General features: G+C 43.0%; 1 protein-coding gene across 2 annotated transcripts in view; it reads right to left on the bottom strand.

Annotated features, from left to right (window-relative positions):
* Positions 1-7,839, bottom strand: part of tfap2b (transcription factor AP-2 beta) — a 49,850-nt gene extending 42,011 nt beyond the window's left edge. Inside the window, exons 1-2 of one of the 2 annotated variants that reach the window (XM_080192689.1) lie at positions 7,387-7,839; positions 2,309-2,758 (exon numbers count right to left, since the gene is read on the bottom strand). In XM_080192689.1, coding sequence (XP_080048815.1) covers positions 2,309-2,758; positions 7,387-7,467 — 531 coding nt within the window. In that variant the 5' untranslated portion in view covers positions 7,468-7,839. Of the gene's footprint in view, positions 1-2,308; positions 2,759-3,819; positions 4,466-7,386 lie in introns of those variants that run through there. The other variant, XM_080192690.1, reaches the window with a different exon arrangement.
* Positions 7,840-19,864: the final 12,025 nt, after the last annotated feature.

Raw genomic sequence — 19,864 nt, 5'->3', positions numbered from 1 at the left:
AATCACAAAACAATATTCTAACGATGGAAAACGCACTAAGACATTGATAGAGTCCCGCGCTGCATGCATAATTTTAAATGTGCAAAGAAAAACATAGTTATGACAAATTGCCTGGGCCTATCATAATGATGCAGAGAATGAATAAATGCATGGTTAAATGGGAGTCTCTCTGTAGTTAAAGCATGCAGCTACAAGCCTACTCGTGCTTGTGTAGTCCCCTGCTGAAAATGCGAACACGCGCACGAAAAATGTCACGGTGAAGACAGCAATACAATAAGTGATCTTCATAGACCGTGCTTTGGAGCTATCAATAAATCTACATCATCCTCTCATTCGTTCAGACAGTAGCAGCTACCAAGTGAATAAGCTTTAGAAGGACAGATGTCAAAAACAATCCGAAATTTGTCCCCTGTGAACATTTGGAAGTGATAATATTCTTCTTGCATAAATCAGCGCGGCATTTAGCATGCCCCATCCTTCTCAGCACTTAATCTTACTAAAAACGACCCAATAACGATAGAAATAAAGGGGCCACATTATCAATTTATGCTGATCTACCCGGGACAGCATAGAGGCCAAGACAGTCACAAAATGCAAGGTTAAGCACTTTGTGAAGTCATGATTTGGTGATGCGCTTATTTACATATTACTTAGGTGAAAGAAATTTATCTTCCGCGAAAGCCAAGGACGTGTTTGTCCAGTGAATTGCTCCTAACTGAATGGTCATATTCGGAGGATTGAGTGAAAAGATTAGGGCGCCAAAGCTGCAAAGAAGCACACTCGGATTACATCTGACTTGCAAGCTGATCCAAAAGCTAACATTCAAGACAATTCAGGGAATGATGTTCTGTAATAAACTCTGCTTTTATTCAACAAATACGAAGAGGCAATGATTGCCGGTTTTTTAAGGAAATGTATGCATGCTTTGCAATAGCCAATCGTGACTTCAGAATTAAATGCTTGTAGTTCTAACACTGCCGAAATATTGCAAGGTGCTAGATGTGCCATCGTTATGGTGAAAGCGCAATCGCTAACCACAGCGGCCATCTTTGTTTATGAGTAAGTGCATGTTTTTCTAAACAAACCATGTTTTCTTTCCTAAAAGACATTCAGAATTATTCAAACTTCAATTGCTTATAATATTCTCAGCTTGGGTATGTTAATAATGTATGCACCAATCTCCAAAATGCTGGGGATCCTTTCAGACACATAAAGACAATCTATTCAGCAAATCCGGCACATTAGTAGCATTCAATACACATATAGGCTTTCACTGGATAAGTGTTGAGTACAGTATCATAAAAGTAACAATTTACAGACTGCTGTCATACATATTCTGCATAGTTCCCAAATTCCACACATGTACAAAGAACAAGCTGACGTCCATTCAATCAAAGGGAGGGTAAATAATCAGTAACAACAATCAACTACATAATACTTTCTTGAATATTATTCCGAAGTCACAGTACGCCAGATTAATCTAGTAGTTCATATTTTGTGTGCTTCGTAAACATCTCATTCTTTCCTCACACCCCTACCCATTATAGCTTAGTAGCAACTTTGCAGTCTTCTAATTTCACAAAAGTCCTCTTTCGAATTGTACAACCGCTTTTATTACATTTATTTATTATGACATCGATTCCACCAAAATGAACTGAGATAACAATGCAAATGGATTAGATGCACCACATCGTTTTATTGCAGTTAAAGGCGCATCAGAAAATGGTGTTATGGAGCACCATCATTCATATTCCAATGTGATTTCCTCTCTGGGGGCTAGTTCTGATAAGCGAAGACAATTTTGTGGCCGACAGAGTACATACTTAACAGAAATGTATTGTGTACAGATGGGAGTGGGAACTACATGCATGAACTGCAGTGTAGATGTAAAGGAAGCCTTGGTCATTTGCACCTTGCACTGGATTCTAGGGTCTGCTCTCCTAGTGGAATGAGCCTTGCCCTGAAAGGTGTTCATGATATGGGCCCTGATAATAACTTCGTCACCTAACAAAGTGGCAATCAATCTTTTCTTCCATGGACTTCGGTCGGGAAAAGTTGAGTTTCAATCGCTAAAACAGCGTTTTGCAGTACTTTAAAATCTGAGTTAATAATTTAGCATTCTGATTCCTCACATGAAACTTACAAGTCAAACAAGCGAAATGCTTGAATGTGCCGCTCTGAGATTTGACTACGAGTTGCACCTTTATATTGATATAAGCGATTTCACCGTACATTGGGCACATGAACGTTGAACCGACATTAAAAACAGTGAGCGGACTGGAATGCAAGCTGAAGAGTGTAGGCTCACCTGGATATCTTCCATTCCATGATGGCTGATCCCATGCAGAGACAGGCTGTCTCCCATCCCCGAATCGAGTCCATGAGCAGAGTGGACGAGCACGTCAGGCCGCCGCACACCGGGATAATCCCGGCGAGGGTCGAGCCCTGTGATCTGGGGTAGAACCCGGGGCTGGTGTAGAAGGCTAGGCTCGGCACCCACATCCTGCCGCTGCCTCTGCTGCCAAGGATGCTGCTGGGGTTGGTGTAGGGCGTTCAGGGAGTAGGGGTCGTTGACGTGTGTGTAAGGGTCCTGGCTCTGGTGGTAAGGGAGAGGTTGGTAAGGAGGAGGGAAGTAAGGTGGCTGGAAGTCCGAGGTCGGGGTGTGTGAGAGTGGTGGAGCCGTCGAGTAGTGTCCCTGGGAGACCGACCCGATCTGGGACAGCCTCGAACTGTGGCTGTTAACTCCATCGTGCCGGTCCTGCAAGGAAGAAATAACAGGACTCAGTTTAAATATTGCTCTTGTTTTAGGACATCTTATAATTCTGAAAGTAAAATGCACATAATGTGTAAAATGAAGGTAACGGGGAGCCACGAACCGTGGTTCGAAAAGAGGCCCTTTCATTCTGGTCTCATTATTTGACTATAAATAAGAAGATATTGAAAAAGAATGCGATCAAAACTGGAGAACGCTGCGGAGTAAGAGTGGCATGAGGAAAATGCAAAGGAAAACTGCATTAAAATGTTAAAAAGTGGTGACGGGATAACAAAGTGGAGTGTAATACTGGGAGAGAGAGAGAGAGAACCTGAAACAGCCGCCTGATTATTCTTTTTGAATCTCCAATCTTAGATACCCGACAAAATGTGTTTAAAAGGGCTGCACAATTAGCAGCGGCTCTGGGCTGGCAGGATATGAGCTGGGATCGTGGTAAACACCAGTTCGGAACAAATGTTTCAAAATGAACAGCAGACAGTCCAGTCTCAGGCCAATGCTGCGAACTCAATCACGGGTTAATAGAAGGATTGGGGGGGGGGCGGGATGGGGGGGGTTACAAATACACCTTTACATTCGATATCACAAATATAATGAAATACTGTGAAATAGAAGAACCCCACCCCCTCCACCAATACGCACGTAAGTTCAGACAGGAAGGAAAATAAAGACAGCAGCAGATGTTTGCACATGCCAATTGCTTTAAAAAAGTCCCCAAAAAAGGCGATGGGGATGCGAAATAAAGGCAAACGATGAATTTGGGCAATGCAGCTGCGCTCTGGAGGTCGCATCGCTGATCACAAAAAAACAGTCCGAGTTGGCAGCGGAATGTCAAAGTAAAGTAAATAACATCTTTAACTAAAATTGAAACTCAAATCGCCAAAAGCGATGGAGCGCGGTGGAAAGTTTTAGTCCAATGACGCGTCCATCTAAACCCGATTAGATAACAATGCAAACACGAGAGAAAGAGGCTGCAATTATGGACTAAATTACTAAGCCACCAGCGTTTGGGGCGAAATGGGATTGTGTCGAGCACTGATCCAACTCACCATGGCTGTGTAAGTGTGGACTAGCATCTGTAGTAAATCTGATCATAGACCATCAACCAGAAGGGGAGAGAGACTGCAGAGAGAGAGAGACGCTCGCTAGCCTGAAGTATCTCCAACACTATATCCATCAAAATTGGCCAAAAAGAGGACACATGCTGTATATGCATATATATTTTTTAAAAATCTCCAGCTTCACATCCAGTGCTCACCTCTGCAAGGCAAGGTGCTGACTGTTCACATCCCTCTCTGCCACTCTACACCGCCTCATAATAATTGATATTCATGACTATTAATATTACACGAATACTTAAAGGAAGAATGGTGGCAAATCGAGCGTGAAGCAGCCAGCGAGCGCTCCCCTACTATTGTAAATGACGTGCATTCAGACGAGAATTACTAGATGTAATCAGACAAGGAGGGAGGGAGTTGGGAGGGGGAGGGGAGGGCAGTGAGGGCTGAAAGCACCCTGGCCAGACTTTTGGGCAAAAAAAAAGTTTTGTAGAAAAATAGCCAGACGATCAAAAGATCGTAGCGAAGCGGTCCAGTCAAATAAGCAAAACAGCTGTCTTAAAGGAGCAGCACCCTTGGCTTGTTTCTGTTCCGTTTAAAAGTGTGCGTTGTTCAGCGTCCTCTTTAATGTCGCCCAACCTTCCAGAGCGATTGCACGCAAACGCCTTCTTTAACCATCCACTCTGCTAAGTTTAGTCTTTTCTCTCTTTAACTTGTGTGTTTTACGTTTCAATACGGAACTCGGAATTTTACAATGCTTTACTATATTCGGAACCGAATTTCGAAAACTGCATCAAAGGGGGCAAAAAATGTCCCGCCCCCTGCACTTTATTGAGGCAGCAACGCTTATAGGGGAGGGGGTGGGGAGGAAATAACACTGCATCTCCTTCAGAGAAAAATAACTTTTAGTTCCAAAACACTGTGAAGTGAATTAGAGGGAAATGCACAGCCTAATGTTGCTACTTTCTAAACCAGCAGTTTGCCACTTAAAACCAACTCAGCGACGTCCTAAAACTGTGCTTAAACCAATCCGACTCCTGATAAGATCCAATTCACCTTGTCCCTCCGGCTGCATGAAGTTGATCTTATCAGAAATCCACTTAAATAAACTGCCTCTCGCATCTTCAATGTTACACGGTGTTTGTCACGTGGTTTTGGATTAAAAAGTTAAACCAAAAGCAAAAAACAGAGGAAAACAATACTTTGGTATAGATTTATAAAGAGTGCTCTCTCTCTCTCTCTTCAAATGAAGCGCAATGGATAGGAATTCGCCAAAGTAGAAAAAGCAAATGCCCAGAACCCCACATGAGAAATGGAAGAAGGGGAAGATGTCAGACATTTTGCAAATTGCTTTTGGAAGGCCAAAGCTCCCTTTGTTATCTCAGTCCGTGATCTAAGGCGTTGCAAGTCCAACCCTCGCTACGTTATCGCACTTAAACAAAAATAAAGTCCCCCTTTCCTGCCGCCAGCTGTAAAACATTTACAAGGGTTTCTGTGCAGACTCTTGTCCTTTGCAAGGCTGCTTCAAGCCAGAGGGGCCTGTTCGGGTTTTTTTTGGGGGGGGGAGAGCATGATGTGGAATACTTGTTCCGGGTTACTGCCGAACCCGTTCGACTGGCTTGTCCGGCCTTTCTGCTGATATATTCACCTCCTCCTCACATCAGTTGCCTCGACCACATCCTCCACGACTACCTTAAAAAGTTCAAAATCTCCCACTAACTGGAATCGAACACGAGTGGAACCATTCCCTCCAAACCCCCCCCCCCCCAGGTCAGCTCCGAGGTATGTATCCAAAAACACTAACCCCGAGCACCATACATTGCAAATAAATAAATGTTTTTCTTTATTCACATTTATAACTGGAGGGTTTTCCTTTCATGTGCTGGATAATTGGGTTCCAAAGTCGATGTTGCCTTACAACTGAATCCAGAAGAATAATTTAACGGCCTGACATGACCAGCGCAAATGCTATCCTCCAAATACATTTCTATGTAAATGATGACTGATCATAAAAACATGTGCGTTAATTCGCATTGAAGAGTAGGGCATTTAAATATATTTGGCTTTCAAATTACTGATGAATCTTTAAACAGTTTGGACATGACAAGAGCTTGGCATTAAACAAATCGGCAAATACGGCCTAATTTCGACATGGCCATAGGATAAGAAGTTGGCCTTAAGGGAGCAAAAATGTACAAAAGTCAACGAGTTTTGTTTTGCTGTTTGTTGGCCGCATGGTTAAAATGAAAGTAGCAAAGCAAAAGTTAATTCTTGTCCAGCACTGTTTAAACATTGATGTTTAATTGCAGTGCGATGGGGCTGCACAGATCCCATCAGAGATTGGCCAAAGGTTTTCTCACCATCGAACAGCGAGAAAGTTAAAGTGACCTTTTACCGGCCTGTGCTGAAATTCTGTCGCGAAAATGTTTCGGACTTTTGCCAGCTTGGAGTTGATAATTAGCCTGACGGGAGCCTTGAGAGCGGAGACATTTGTGGCTGTATGGAGGGCGGCTACCCGCTGGGGTGCTCGAAAAGCTTCGTAAGCAGCACATTGGCATCAATTCATCAGCCTGTTTACTCTCTTTCATGGGCCATTTTCTGGCCTCTCCGTGCATTGTTATGCTAGTCACTTAATTCAACAAGCCATTCCGGGAACACATTATGAAACCTTTACCAACGCGTGTTATTTGCCTTTAACTTTTCCGAGTCTGCAGCCTTTTGGAAAGCCAATTTTTGGGGGATGGGGAAGGGAGGATGTTGGGGGGGGGGGGGGGGGAAACTGCTATAGTTTCAAGCAAAACACTACGCTGACATCATTTATCTGCAATCTCTCCTTCCGCTTACAATTCTGGTTGCACGCGTGTCCATATGTGACACCTCCCTTCCTCTAATCTCCCCATAAATTAAACTGTGCCAAACGTGTCGAGTGTGAGCTACAACTTTTTTTGTATTAAACATTAACCGGCTTTCCGAATGAGTCGCTCAGAGAATCTGACCTCTCGCAATCTCTTGCCTGACACCGTCTCACTTCAGCGGCTGTGGGCAACAGGACTGAAGCACACAACCTCCGAAACCGGTCTCCTAAAATGCACTTTTTATCATTTGGAAGCAATTACATTATCGTAAGCAAACGGCTGGAGACAGGAACATTGCCCTCGTTTTCCGAGCAGCCTTTGCAACAGACATCCCGGCGCTCAAAAAAAAACTCACTTAGACTGCCCATAAAATCGCTATCTTAACGAAAATTGCGCAAGTACGATCCCCGATCGCCCGTTCACAATCAGGAGGCCGACACACATGAACAAGATTCACCTCCCCACCCCACTCCTGTGTTGATACGTTACGGAAAGACAGACTTTGTCTTCATAACTGAAGTTAAGCTGGCATTTCCGAGAGAGACTGAAATCTATCTCAAACCATAGCTGACAAATGCTTCGTTTCGGTGAACGAAGCAGATTGCCCTACTTAGGCGAGAACAGCAACACACACAACACTGGGAAAAACCATTCACATGGCCCTCAGTACAAATATTAAAAAAAAATATCCGTGTTTGCTCACCTCGTAGATGTCCTCGTACTTGACATTTTCCACCAGTTTCCAAAGCATATTTGCAGTCTGATATTTAGAAGATGGGTGCATTCATGTGAGGAGCAGCTGTCTGCTTTCTCTCTCTCTCCTCTCGTTTTCGCTGTCTCCCTCTCCCTCCTCTCTTTCCTTCCCTCGCTAAATGATCGACTTAATTGGAGGGAGAAATGGGGAACCCGATTCCGAGGCGAATTCCTACAGCACTCGATACAGTGACACTAGCGCCTCAGCCCCCAGAACGCACACATTTACCAACTCAAGCGGTAACCTCCAAACTTTAGCCCAAACCCGAAACAGCAAACTAAAGACAACGGATTTATTTGATAATGGAAATCCCATCAATGCCGTGGATTTAAAGTCCCCCTTACTGTCTGTGTGGGGTGCAAAACGTAAAACCAGCCTGCCTGTCTGCCTGCCTAGTTTTCTATTTATATGTCGATCTATCTGAAACATTTAGAGATAGGATATATGCCTGTACAGTGCAATATGAGGGCACACCTCCGCCTGCCTCTCCATCAATCTATCTCTCCCATTGGATGCACAGCATCTCAGGAAAACTTGTAATTGGAGTATATGGAGTGTTTTAGTTCGTTCTGTTGAACCCGACACTTCCTTAGTTTCGGTACACTATAACATGAAATTAAATATCACTTTCGAAGCAAAGGCAGTCAGTAACATCACACATAGTCTAGCACCCCTATTCTCAATGAATTGGGTCACTTTTATCATTTTGACCTTCCTGACTTTCAGAGTAATTCTCCACCTATCAGTCATCTGGCTACTGATGAATAGGTGCATTTTTTCCCCCACGAAATGTTAAATTTATTTGACGTCCCCTCTTTCAAAGACACTCTGTTCACCCTTTACAGCCATCCCAACTCAAATAGTATTGATAACCACCCTGGAAGGAGAGACTAGCTTCCCGAGAGTGGACTTAACAATTATCAATTTCATGTTAAAGAGTTAGGAGGGGATCGGAAAATGGATCAAACAATCATAGCCGCCGTTTCTGAAATAGCAGGAAAACACACACAAACATATCATACGGTTGAGATTTGTGTTCGTAACTTTTAAAATAGCAAAGCAATAGCGACAGTGTTAGCAGGATTGAGTCATCTTTTCTCAATTTGATAAGAACTCTCAGAAACCTGTATTACAACAAACTGGGTGCTTACATTTCACCAAAACGTTTTTTTTTAAAAAAAGATACAGGTTTTAAAAAATATTTATTGGTGGTTACGCAAACATAAAATAAAAGTTCCATATATATCGATAGATAATCGTTCCATTCTCTGTATTTCTGCACGGAGCAGATACAAAGCGAACCGCGGCCGGTAAGATTCAATATTAAAATGCATGTGCCTTTTTTATGCCGTCAAACATACTAAATAACTTCCCCACCAAACACGCTTCGTTTATACAATATATGTAAGAAACAGATGGCCATAAATTGATACTAAAATATCCAGAGAGATACACGATAAACAGGTTTCAATTGACAACCATGTGAACTTGTTCCTGTTCTTTTTTTCCTTTGGAATATTCTAAAGATGGAGATAGACTGATAACATATAGATTGATGTAGAGGTGGGCGAGTGAACAGATAGAAAGACAGACAAATATTGAATGAGCCAATTCTGTAGCACAACTAGTAAAAAGTAAAACGCTATTCGTGTAAATCCTTTGGAGGTCAGAGTGGTCCCAGAATCAGCACATGCCCTTTCCATGTAGTCAAGACCAACTAAATAATGTTCCTGGCAAATGCACATCGCACATATATAATGAGAAACGAAGTTTCAGGAGCTGCGATATTTGGAAACAATTATATTTGCCAAAGCTAATCCATAAGTTGAAAGAAACTGCACGGAAACTCAATTTGATTGATTGGCTATGGCTGGGTTGCGATCATTTAATGATGAAATTTTTTTTGGCTAGAGCTGGGAGGGTGTGTGGAGCCTGCGGTTACACCCGGGTCCACCGCTCCATCAGTAAAGCCAACAGCTGCTTCGATCAGCTGATCCCGCACAAAAGGACGTTCAAATTGAATTGTATGTTATTCTGAATAAAAGTAACCCAACTATTGCCCACACTGACAGTGTTGGTAACAAGCACGTCCTCTTTGTTAGAGAAAATGTAACCAAGTACGGTCATTCCAACTCAAGATTACGCCTCGAAATAACTCAAGGAGTAAAGTGAGACTCGGAAATTGTCCACTTTTCTTAAAACGAATGGCAAAAGTGTTGTGATAGTTTTAATATGTGGGGTGGATACTATAATTGGCGTTATGGTAAAGATTGCTAATTACACACATATAATATAAATATTAACAAATTAATTTCAATTCTTCATATAAATCGAAGTCGTTACAAACTGATTAAATTGTTAAACTGGTAAGCATTTCATTTTATAATACTCTTAATTCATACGTAAGCCAAATAATTTCATTAAGAATCGTCCCTCCAAGTTGTTGCCCCTCGAATTACCCCTTTTCTCCCTCCCAGGGGATTGAACTTTTTCGAAATTGTGAACCGTTTTTGATTTTGTAGCAGAAATCCCTAACTTTTGGACACTGGAACGGCGAGACACTGCAGAAGAAGCTTTAAAGGGCAATTCCGACTTGGGAATGATCTGGCTCGGCGTGGGCCAGGCGATTATATGTAGTTGCTCTGCCCTCTGTCGGAGATTGGATGCAAACGCCACTGCTGAATGAGAGAGAGAGAAAAAACCCACATTGCACATTCGTTACACGTTATTCGAATATTTTGCTGCCCTGCCCCCGTGGGAAAATAAACAAATCTCAGCTATAAATACCGACTCGAACGTAATTTGATATTCTCCCCTTTCAATCGGAACTTCAATTGTTAAAAGTGGGACGATGTGACCCTTTCACCGTTAATGTATTTTCTGCACCCTGTGGAAATATTGACTTGTTTACAGCCTGCTTATAATTTGCGTTGTTTACTCAGATTATCAAAGAGGTTTAGCTGGTAATGTTAACAAGAGGTTAACATAATTGTTGCCCGATCACAAACGGATATCAATTGATATAAGCATCCACAGATACCAAAGGACTTTGCATGGCATATCATGTATTTGACTAACTGTTGAATTGTAGGGCTGATGGATATCTGCACAATGCTCTCACTCACTGTACTGGACAGCCACGTTCGTGCCGGACTTTGTAACACCCTTGTGTGAAACTGTTTGATTCAACATTTCAGGCATCGTTGAGCAACTACGGCTGTTTTTCTAAAACTTGAGACTTTCCTCTCTCAGAAAGATGGGTTGGAATGGAACTAGACCACTGCTATTTGTCTGTTGTTAAATTCAACTTCAGAATCAGTTTTTACAACTATTCATCCTCCACTCGAAATGTCAATTTAGGCCCAACCCAAACACACGATTCACAGTCGTATCGTTTTTATAACTTCTATTATTGAGGTGACTCGATAAGTTGGTCTTTTCGCTCAGGACAAGCACATTTTTAAGTCAATTCGTCAATTCAGAGAAAATGCTGCTCAGTGTAACAGAGTTGAAGTACTCAGGACTTCCGATTGCTATTTCCAGTGATCCCATCACTTATTTTGCACAGATTTTCGCTTGAACTTTACAAGCACTAAAACGTCCATGCAGGTTTAGTTTGAATGTAAGTTTGGGCTTTATATCTGTCTCGGCGATAGTGAATTAAACCAATTTGAAAAAACACTGCCGGTTAATTCACAAATTTATTCACAATAGCGCCATCGTGTGGAGTCCACGGAGACACACAAGATAAAATCTTCATCCAGATGAAATCTAAATCTCCCCATGAATTGATCCAATTCATATAACGCCATTATAGCCTACTAAGAAATCCAGGCAAATTATCTTATCCTTTAGTGCAATCGCAATTTTCACACTGCTCCAAACTGGTTTCACCCTGGCATTGACGCAAACTACAGAATACAATTGCAACCAAACCGGTTTTGGCGTTCGCAGTTTCAAAGACCCCCAGTCAATGCAAAACGGTGCACTTCTACTTTCTGTTATTTACACATTTATTCGATTGTGACTCTAACCAGTGGAATCACACTTTTTAAAATCGAAAAGTAAACTTTATGCAGAGCCAAAATAGCCAACAACAACTTGCATTCATAACGCGCTTTTCACGATTATTGGACTGTGGGCATCGCTGGCCACATTGTTGCCCATCCCTAATTACCCTTGAGAAGGCGGTCGTGAGCTGCCTTCCTGAATCGCCTCAGTGGTGTAGATAGATCCTCAGTGCTGTTAGGGAGGGAGCTCCAGGATTTTGATCCAGTGAAGGAATGGAGATGGTAGTTGCAAGTCAGGATAATGTCCGATTTGGAGGGGAACTTGCAGGTGGTGGTATTCCTATGCCAATTAGGACTTGTGCTTCTAAATGGTAGAGAGTGCAAGTTGGGAATGTGCTGCTGAAGGAGCCTGTGCCAGGGCTGAGATGATTGGTTTCCAAAAACTACAACCATCTTCCTTTGCACTGGGTATCATTCCAACAAGTGGAGAATTTTCCCTCAATTCATCAAATCATTGAATCACCCAGTCCCTGCAGAAGGAAGCCATTTGGTCTATCGAGTCTGCATCAACTCTTCTACTGAGCACCTTGCCCAGGTCCACCTGTGCCCTATTATGTAACCACATGCATTTACCCCAATAATCCCTTTAACCTGCTTATCCTGAGACACTACGAGCCAATTTAACATGGCTGATCCACCTAACCTGCACATTTTGGACTTTCTCATCTTTCCCATGGACTCCTGATTTGCTAGGACTTCTTGATGACACACTCAAGTCAATTGCTGCCTTGATGTCAAAGGCAGTCATCCTAATCTGACGTTGACAAAGGCTTAAGTAAAAACTAAGCCAAAGAAGAAACATGAGAAGGATATGAAATTCTTGATCTGAGATTTGTGTGTTAAGGAGATTCTCAAGCTAAAAGTAGGAAGCTGCAGAGACAGAGGGATTGAGGGAGAAATTCCTGAGAGAGGGATCTGAGCTGAAAGCACAGTTGTTAGTGATAGATTGAATGATGGAGACATGTGCATAATGCATCAGTGCTCCCCAGTAATGATCAGCACTTAGAGGCAGAAATGCAAAAGCAAGGACACAAAATGTACTGTAGGTAAGGAGCTTCAATGTCCAACAGAGTGCTAAAAGGCAGAGTGGTCAGAATGAGCCTGGCATGAAGGATCCAATAGAATCCACCCAAGGCTCATAATATCCTGCCTGAGGCCAACAGAGAATGCCATTCTGCGGGCATCACCTGCCCCGATTCTGGGGCGGGCGAAGTGATAAAATTCCAGCCTCACTGTGATTAACCTTGTCTTCATCAATCGATCTGTTGCAGGTATGTGTTTTGATTATAGCATGTTCAGAGTGTGCACACAATTCTCATGCAGACAAAATCTCACCTTCACAGTGATGCCCTCCTCCATTATTTACAGTGGAACCAGTGCAATGTTAAGTGGAACAGCATAAAGACAGATAACAAAGATATATCAAAACTGGACACTTGCAGGACACCTGTGGAACATCAGAATTATGTTCCAATTCAATCTATGACTTTATGGCCCCATACATCTTCCCTCCATCACTTCTGTCAAGGAAGTAGGTGAATCCTGAGTGTATAAGAGTGCTCAAGGTGCAGACTAGGTCTACCTTAGTACAAGACATCAATTTAGCAAAATGAAAACACGGAGCTATCTATATATTAAGTAATTAAAGCTAGAGACTACGCACAGACAGTCTGACAACCAATGGATCAGGGCAAATCTTTAGTCTTACCGTAGCCAGTTGAAAGCCAGGAAACTAATACGAACAGAAGGCTCAATCAATGGACTGTGTTCCACTTATATCAAGTCTTACCTGTCACAGTTTAGAGTCATAGAGGTTTATGGCATGGAAACAAGCCCTTCGGCCCAACTTGCTCATGCCACCCTTTTTTCTTTAACAACTAAGTTAGTCTCAATTGTCCGTATTTGGCACATATCCCTCGATAGCCATCTTAACTCATGTAACTGTCTAAATGTTTTATAAAAGACAAAATTGTAGCCGCCTCTACTGGCAGCTTGTTCCAGACACTCACCACCCTCTGTGTGAAAAAATTGCCCCGCTGGACCCTTTTGTATCTCTCCCCTCTTGCCTTAAACCTATGCACTCTAGTTTTAGACTTCTCTACCTTTGGGAAAAGATATTGACTAGCTAGCTGATCTATGCCCCTCATTATTTTATAGACTTCTAGAAGGTCTCCCCTAAGCGTACTATGTTCCTGAGAAAACAATCCCAGTGCATCCAACCTCTCCTTATAACTCAATCTATCAAGTCCCGGCAACCTCCTAGTAAATCTTTTCTGCACTCTTTCTAATTTAATAATATCCCTTCTATAATAGGGTGACCAGAACTGCACAAATTTTCCAAGTGTGGCCTTACCAATGTCTTGCACAACTTCAACAAGACATCCCAACTTCTATATTCAATGTTCTGACCAATGAAACAAAGCATGCCGAATGCTTTCTTCACCACCCTGTCTACCTGTGACTCCATTTTCAAGGAACTATGAACATGTACCCCTCGATCTCTTTGTTCTATAATGCTTGCCAAAGCCCAACATTAGCTGAGTAAGTCCTACCCTGGACTTAGTGAATTAATGGATTTCTTCTTACTTCTTTTGTTTCTCCTTTACATCTTTTGCATGCATGCCTTTGCAATATCATCTATAAACATGAGGTTAGCTTCATCAAACCAAAATGTGCTCCATTCACCCTTTGTCCATGTGCTTGCTGATCTACATTGAATGCCAGTCCAGCAACACCAAGATTTTAAACTATTCATTGTGTGCAAATCCCTCTATGGTCCTGCCTCTTTCCATTTCTGTAACCCACTCCCTCCACATGATCCTCCAGAATCTCTGCATTCCTTAAAATCTGACCTCCTGTGTATCTTCTGCTTGCTCTGTCATTCCAAATGTGGCTGTGCCTTCAGCTATTTAGGCTTTAGGCTCAGGAATTTTCTCCCGAAATGTCTTCACCTCCTCACCAGTATCTCCTCCTGAAGAGCATTCTTTAAATGTGCACTTTGATGAACCTTTCATTCACCTTTCTGAATGTCTCATTCTTTGGCTTGGTGTCAGCATTAGTCTGATGGTACTCCTATGAAGCATTTTGGATGTTTTACTACAATGAAGGCTTTGGGTGGAATTTTTCCATCCTGCCCACCATGGGAATCGTATCAGGAGGGGTGGACCATGCAAAACGTTGAACCCAGGCGGGATTTTCCCATCTTGGGGTGAGCACGGCTAGGAGTTCCCGCCCATTATGGTATTGCAAGTTGTTGTTTCATTGACTGAAATGCCAAAGAGAGCATAAATTACCCCCTAGACATTTGGATAAATTTTCCAGCAATGTTTTCTAGAAGATGTCATCAAAGCTTAATTTTATCCATCAGAAGAATTTTAGTTATTGTCATGCTCAGTGAAGACATGTGCTAGTCCTAACTTTAGATAATGGGCAGAATTTTCCAGCTGCTCACTCTGGCAGATTTTCCAGTCCCACTGCAGTGAACAGAGATTTGACTGCAGACTAAATTCTCCATCCTCATTTGCAGCACTGGCATGATATGAGTGGCTGGAAAATTCCATTCTCTGTATTCATATGGAAGTTTCTAGAACATCTTTTGTCTTAAAATCGACTCTCCTCAACGGTTAAGTTGACCTCCAAGAGTTCAGGTGATGTTTAGTCATTCAACACAGACTATTAAGTTTCCAGAAAGTTCCAAATTGAATTATCATGGGTGAGGACTTGTCCTTAGAAAGGACATACCAAGACAAATGTTATCTACACACACTTATGTTCTTATGTTCTAAATGTTGTCTATGAAAATAGTACCTGCTATTGTTTGAAGCTTATTCAAAACACAGAATCAATGAATTCTTAGACTCTGGGAGGAGGGGGAGGTTGGGAGCGATCTTATGAAAAAAAAATCTAAGTTCAGGACAAATGTGAAAATGGGAGAGTTTCTGATCCATTTTTTGGACAAGTCCAAATCTGTGATCTTTTGCACTTAGAGTGAAAAAAAAGCAAAAACCATTTCTCATCTGTGGGGCAGGAATTGAGGCTTAAATCACCCAAATGCAGACTGAGAGCAACAGAGGGTGCAATTGTACATGTGCAGGTCTCAATGCTGTGAGAATAGAGAGGCTGTCATTCAGCTTCTGCTGCTCTCAGCCAGTCTCCATGGCCTGATGCAGGTACCTCCCTCTAGCTATCATGGGGGCCCTCTGCGTCGCATGGTGCCCTCTGCCCAGGCCGACCTATCCTCGGCGAGGTGACAAAGCCAATTGAGACTGGACGATGACATCTCGGACATGCTAATTACATGGAAATTGTATTCAAATTTAATTTCAATAACTTTTTCAGCCTTGTTTCAGAAATGGGCGTGAGGCTGACCTTACTGGAGAGTACCAGTAAGATCACGACAGCCTATAAATTGGGTGTGAGCCTGATTTCTTGGCTCTCCTGTGATCTGACCAACTTGTCCTGCCCATTGGCTGTTGGCGCGTGATGCTTAGATTGCCCCCTTTGTGTCACCAGATTTAAAATTCAACAAAGGAACATGGATGAGAGCAGCTATTTACAAATTAAGCGCGATAGACCCCCATTTGCTTCCTATTCTATATCAGTGGCCTTTTAGTTTTAAGAAATTCAAGGTGGACAATTGTTGTTACCAAGGGTGACCATTTTGGCCAAACTGGCTTCTAAGGCTGAGATCAGTTATTATCCCAGGACCCAGCAGAGACCTGGGCTGATGGCAGGGGCACACTGAAGATGCAGCAGCTGAAGAAAAAGGCAGTGCTATCTTTGCCTTCTGAGAACTATCGGTCAGCAGCCAGTCTGAGAAGCAGAATCTGAAACTAGCTGTGAATCATCAAGCGGCCAAAGTACTTCATCTGCTTTTGTTCCAAATTTTATCTGGGAATCATCCTCCTCGACTGCAAGAAACCTCAAAACCTGCTTTGAACCCTTCATTTACAAAACGCTCACTTCAACCTCGCATCATCATTATGAAGTGCTTCGAAAGATTAGTCATGGTACACATCAACTCCAGTCTCCCAGATTGCCAGGACCCACTACAGTTCACCTATTACCACAAGAGGCCCACAGCAGATGTCATCTCCCTGGCCCTACATTCAAGCCTGGAACACCTGGATAACAAGGACACTTCAGTCAGACCCCTATTTATTGACTCAAGCTCAGCCTTCAACACCATTATTCTAACAAAATGCATCTCCAAACTCCATGGCCTGGAGCTCGGCTTCTCCGTCTGTGACTGGATCCTTGACTTCTTAACCCATAGACCACAATCAGTAAGGACAGGCAACAACACCTCCTCTAACATTATCCTCAACACTGATGTCCCGCAAGGCTGTGTCCTCAGCCCTTTACTGCACGCTTGTGACTGTGTGGCTAAATTCTGCTCCAATTCTATTCTCAAGTTTGCTGATGACACCACTGTAATGGGTCAGATCTCAAATAACGATGAGATGGAGTAAGGAAAGAGAAAGAGAATTTGATGGAACGGTGCAACAACAATAATCTGTCCCTCCATGTCAGTAAAATGAAGGAGCTAGTCACTGCCTTCAGGAAATGTAATGTAAAACATGCCTCTGTCTACATCAATGATGATAAAGTGGAGATGATCGAGAGCTTCAAGTTTCTTGGTGTTCAGATCACCAACAGTCTGTCATGGACCCTCCAAGCTGATGCCATAGTTAAGAAAGCCCACCAACGCCTTTACTTTCCCAGAAGGCAAAAAAAATTCAGCATGTCAGCTACGACTCGCTCTAATTTTTACATAGATGCACCATAGATAGCATTCTTTCTGGATGTATCACAGCTTGGTATGGCTCCAGCTCTGCCCAAGACTGCAAGGATCTACAAAGGGTTGTAAATGTTGCCCAGTCCATCATGCAAATTAGCCTCTCATCCATCGGCTCCATCTACAATTCCTGCTCTTTTAGGAAAGCAGCCAGCATAATCAAGGGCCCCACGCACCCCAGATACACTCTCTTCCACCTTCTTTCATCGGGAAAAAGATAAAAAAGTCTGAAAACATGTACCAATAGACTCAAGAACAGCATCGTCTCTACTGCTATCAGATTTTTAAATGATGCTATATATATGAAGCTGATCTTTTATTTCACCCTACGTGCAACTACAACACTATATTCTGCGCCCTATCCTTTCTGTCTCCCCTATGCACAATAAACAATACTTTTCATTGTGTCCCAGTACATGTGACAATAGGCCAAATCAAATATCAAGACCATTCAAGAAACCACTGGCCTGCCATGTAGGAGACCATACATCTAGGATTGTAATCTGTAAAAGTGCACTATATTTATCTGTATCTAACCTTCAATTGTGTGTGTGTGTGTGTGTGTGTGTGTGTGTGTGTGTGTGTGTGTGTGTGTGTGTGTGTGTGTGTGTGTGTGTATGTGTGCATACATGAGGCTGAGTGTGTGATGTTGCATTAATTCAGGGTAAATATGTGACAATAAATAACATTCCTTATTTTTAAATGCATGAAAGCTTGCTGCTGAATTATTTAGTTGGAACATACACTCTAGCAAACTGGAAAGATACACTTATTTCTACACAAACCATACTGATAATGGATGGTAAGAAATACATTTTGTCCACAACCGATTGCAGGGCTCATCCAGGATTTAAGTCAATTGGAGCAAATGAGTCACACCTGACTTTATAGGAAAATTGGAAGTAGAAGGAAAAAGTGATATAAGCACATTTATTGAAACATCAGTAAGCTTTGTGAATACTAACTGTATAAAATAATTCCTGACAATAGAGATATGTCGAAGTTTTTGTCTTGCACTCATCAGGACACTGCACAAGAATATGCATAGTATTTGAGAAATCTGCCAGAAGGTTCTCCACCAGGTCATACTGCAAACATCCACTGGGATGCTTATCATTCCACGCACCACAAGATTTATCAGCAAACTTGTAAATGGGGCCCAAACCATTTGTTCACCATGCAAGATTGATGCTGAAATAGGGCACCTCAAAGACATCCTGTGGGATGATGTCTATCCTGATCAGATCATTCAAGATTGTATATCATGCAAACTCATGAACATGAGGCCATTACTTTTGCCACTGAAAAGTGCCCAGTTTACCTCAGATTACCCAGGAAGAGCAACACATCTGAAAAAATTGAGCAACAAGTGAAGCTAGCTGTTTCGCGTAGCTACTGTGCAGTAGCAACACAAGTAGTGTTCAGAGAAACATAGAAACATAGAAAATCGGGGCAGGAGTAGGCATTCGGTCCTTGGGTGATCTCCAACATCCATAATGATCATGGATGAGCATCCAACTCACTAACCTGTTTCTGCTTTTCTCCATAATTTTTAACCCATTGGCCACAAAAGCTATATCAGTGTCCTCTTGAAAACATACAGGCTGAGATTCTCTCAGTTTGTGTAAAAACGGGAGTAACACCCTCTGTTTTTTGTAGCATGATTTCCAAAATGAATCTCCCACACTCTGTGTACTGCAGAGTGCCTCAGGTAGCTGCAGGCTGAAAATCAGTGAGTGGACTTATTCCCACTGGAGAGGTCAGCAGCATAGCACTGAGCAGGCCAATGCGCATGCACCAATCTGTCAGCGCTGAGATCAGCACATGTATAGCAGCCCTGCCTTGCCAGTCTGCTGATCACCCCATGACACTGCATTGCTGCTATCCGATCCCGCCACCTCTCCCGATCACTGGCCTCCCGAAAATCTCAGGGCAGCCCCAATCTCCCCTCCCCCACTACCCCAGCAGTCCTAACAACCACACCCCTGCCCCCCATCCCACTCCACCACCGCAATGGTCAGACCTGATCACCTCCTCCCTCCTTGTTCCAGCGATCCCTGTGCAGAGAGCGATGGGACCCCCACCTCCACTGATTGTCCCACAATAGGCCCTGCCCCAACAGGCCCTCAATAGGCCCCAATGCCTTGGCACTGCTGGATGCTTGGTGGGCAATGCCAAGGTGCCCCATAGGCATTGCCAGTTTGCCCTTGGGAAATGCTGGGGGCCAGGCTGGCATCGCCATTAGTGGGGAACTGTTGTAAACCCTGCTGCAGTGAACCATTCCTGGCAGGGGGAGAGGGTAGCCTCTTCCAGTATCTGATGACACTGGAAATCCTTCCCACGGAGATGCACAGAGGCCGTGGCACACAACAGGGAGCCCACTAAATGGCTTCCATTGATGCTAGAGTAGCGCAATGGGCTGGGAGACTTGCTCTCACAATGTTATGACATCAACTGCTTTCTGTGGTAGAGAATTCCACAGGCCCACTACTCACTGGATGAAGAAATTTCTTCCTATCTCGGTCCTAAACAATCTACCTCACTGGCACTGTGCTTAGCA

The sequence above is a fragment of the Carcharhinus amblyrhynchos genome, chromosome 7, assembly GCF_965287045.1.
Source record: "Carcharhinus amblyrhynchos chromosome 7, sCarAmb.v2.hapA, whole genome shotgun sequence".
NCBI classification, from domain to species: Eukaryota; Metazoa; Chordata; class Chondrichthyes; order Carcharhiniformes; family Carcharhinidae; genus Carcharhinus; species Carcharhinus amblyrhynchos.
The sequence above is the reverse complement of the archived record's forward strand: the minus strand, read 5'-3'. Positions and strand labels throughout refer to the sequence as shown.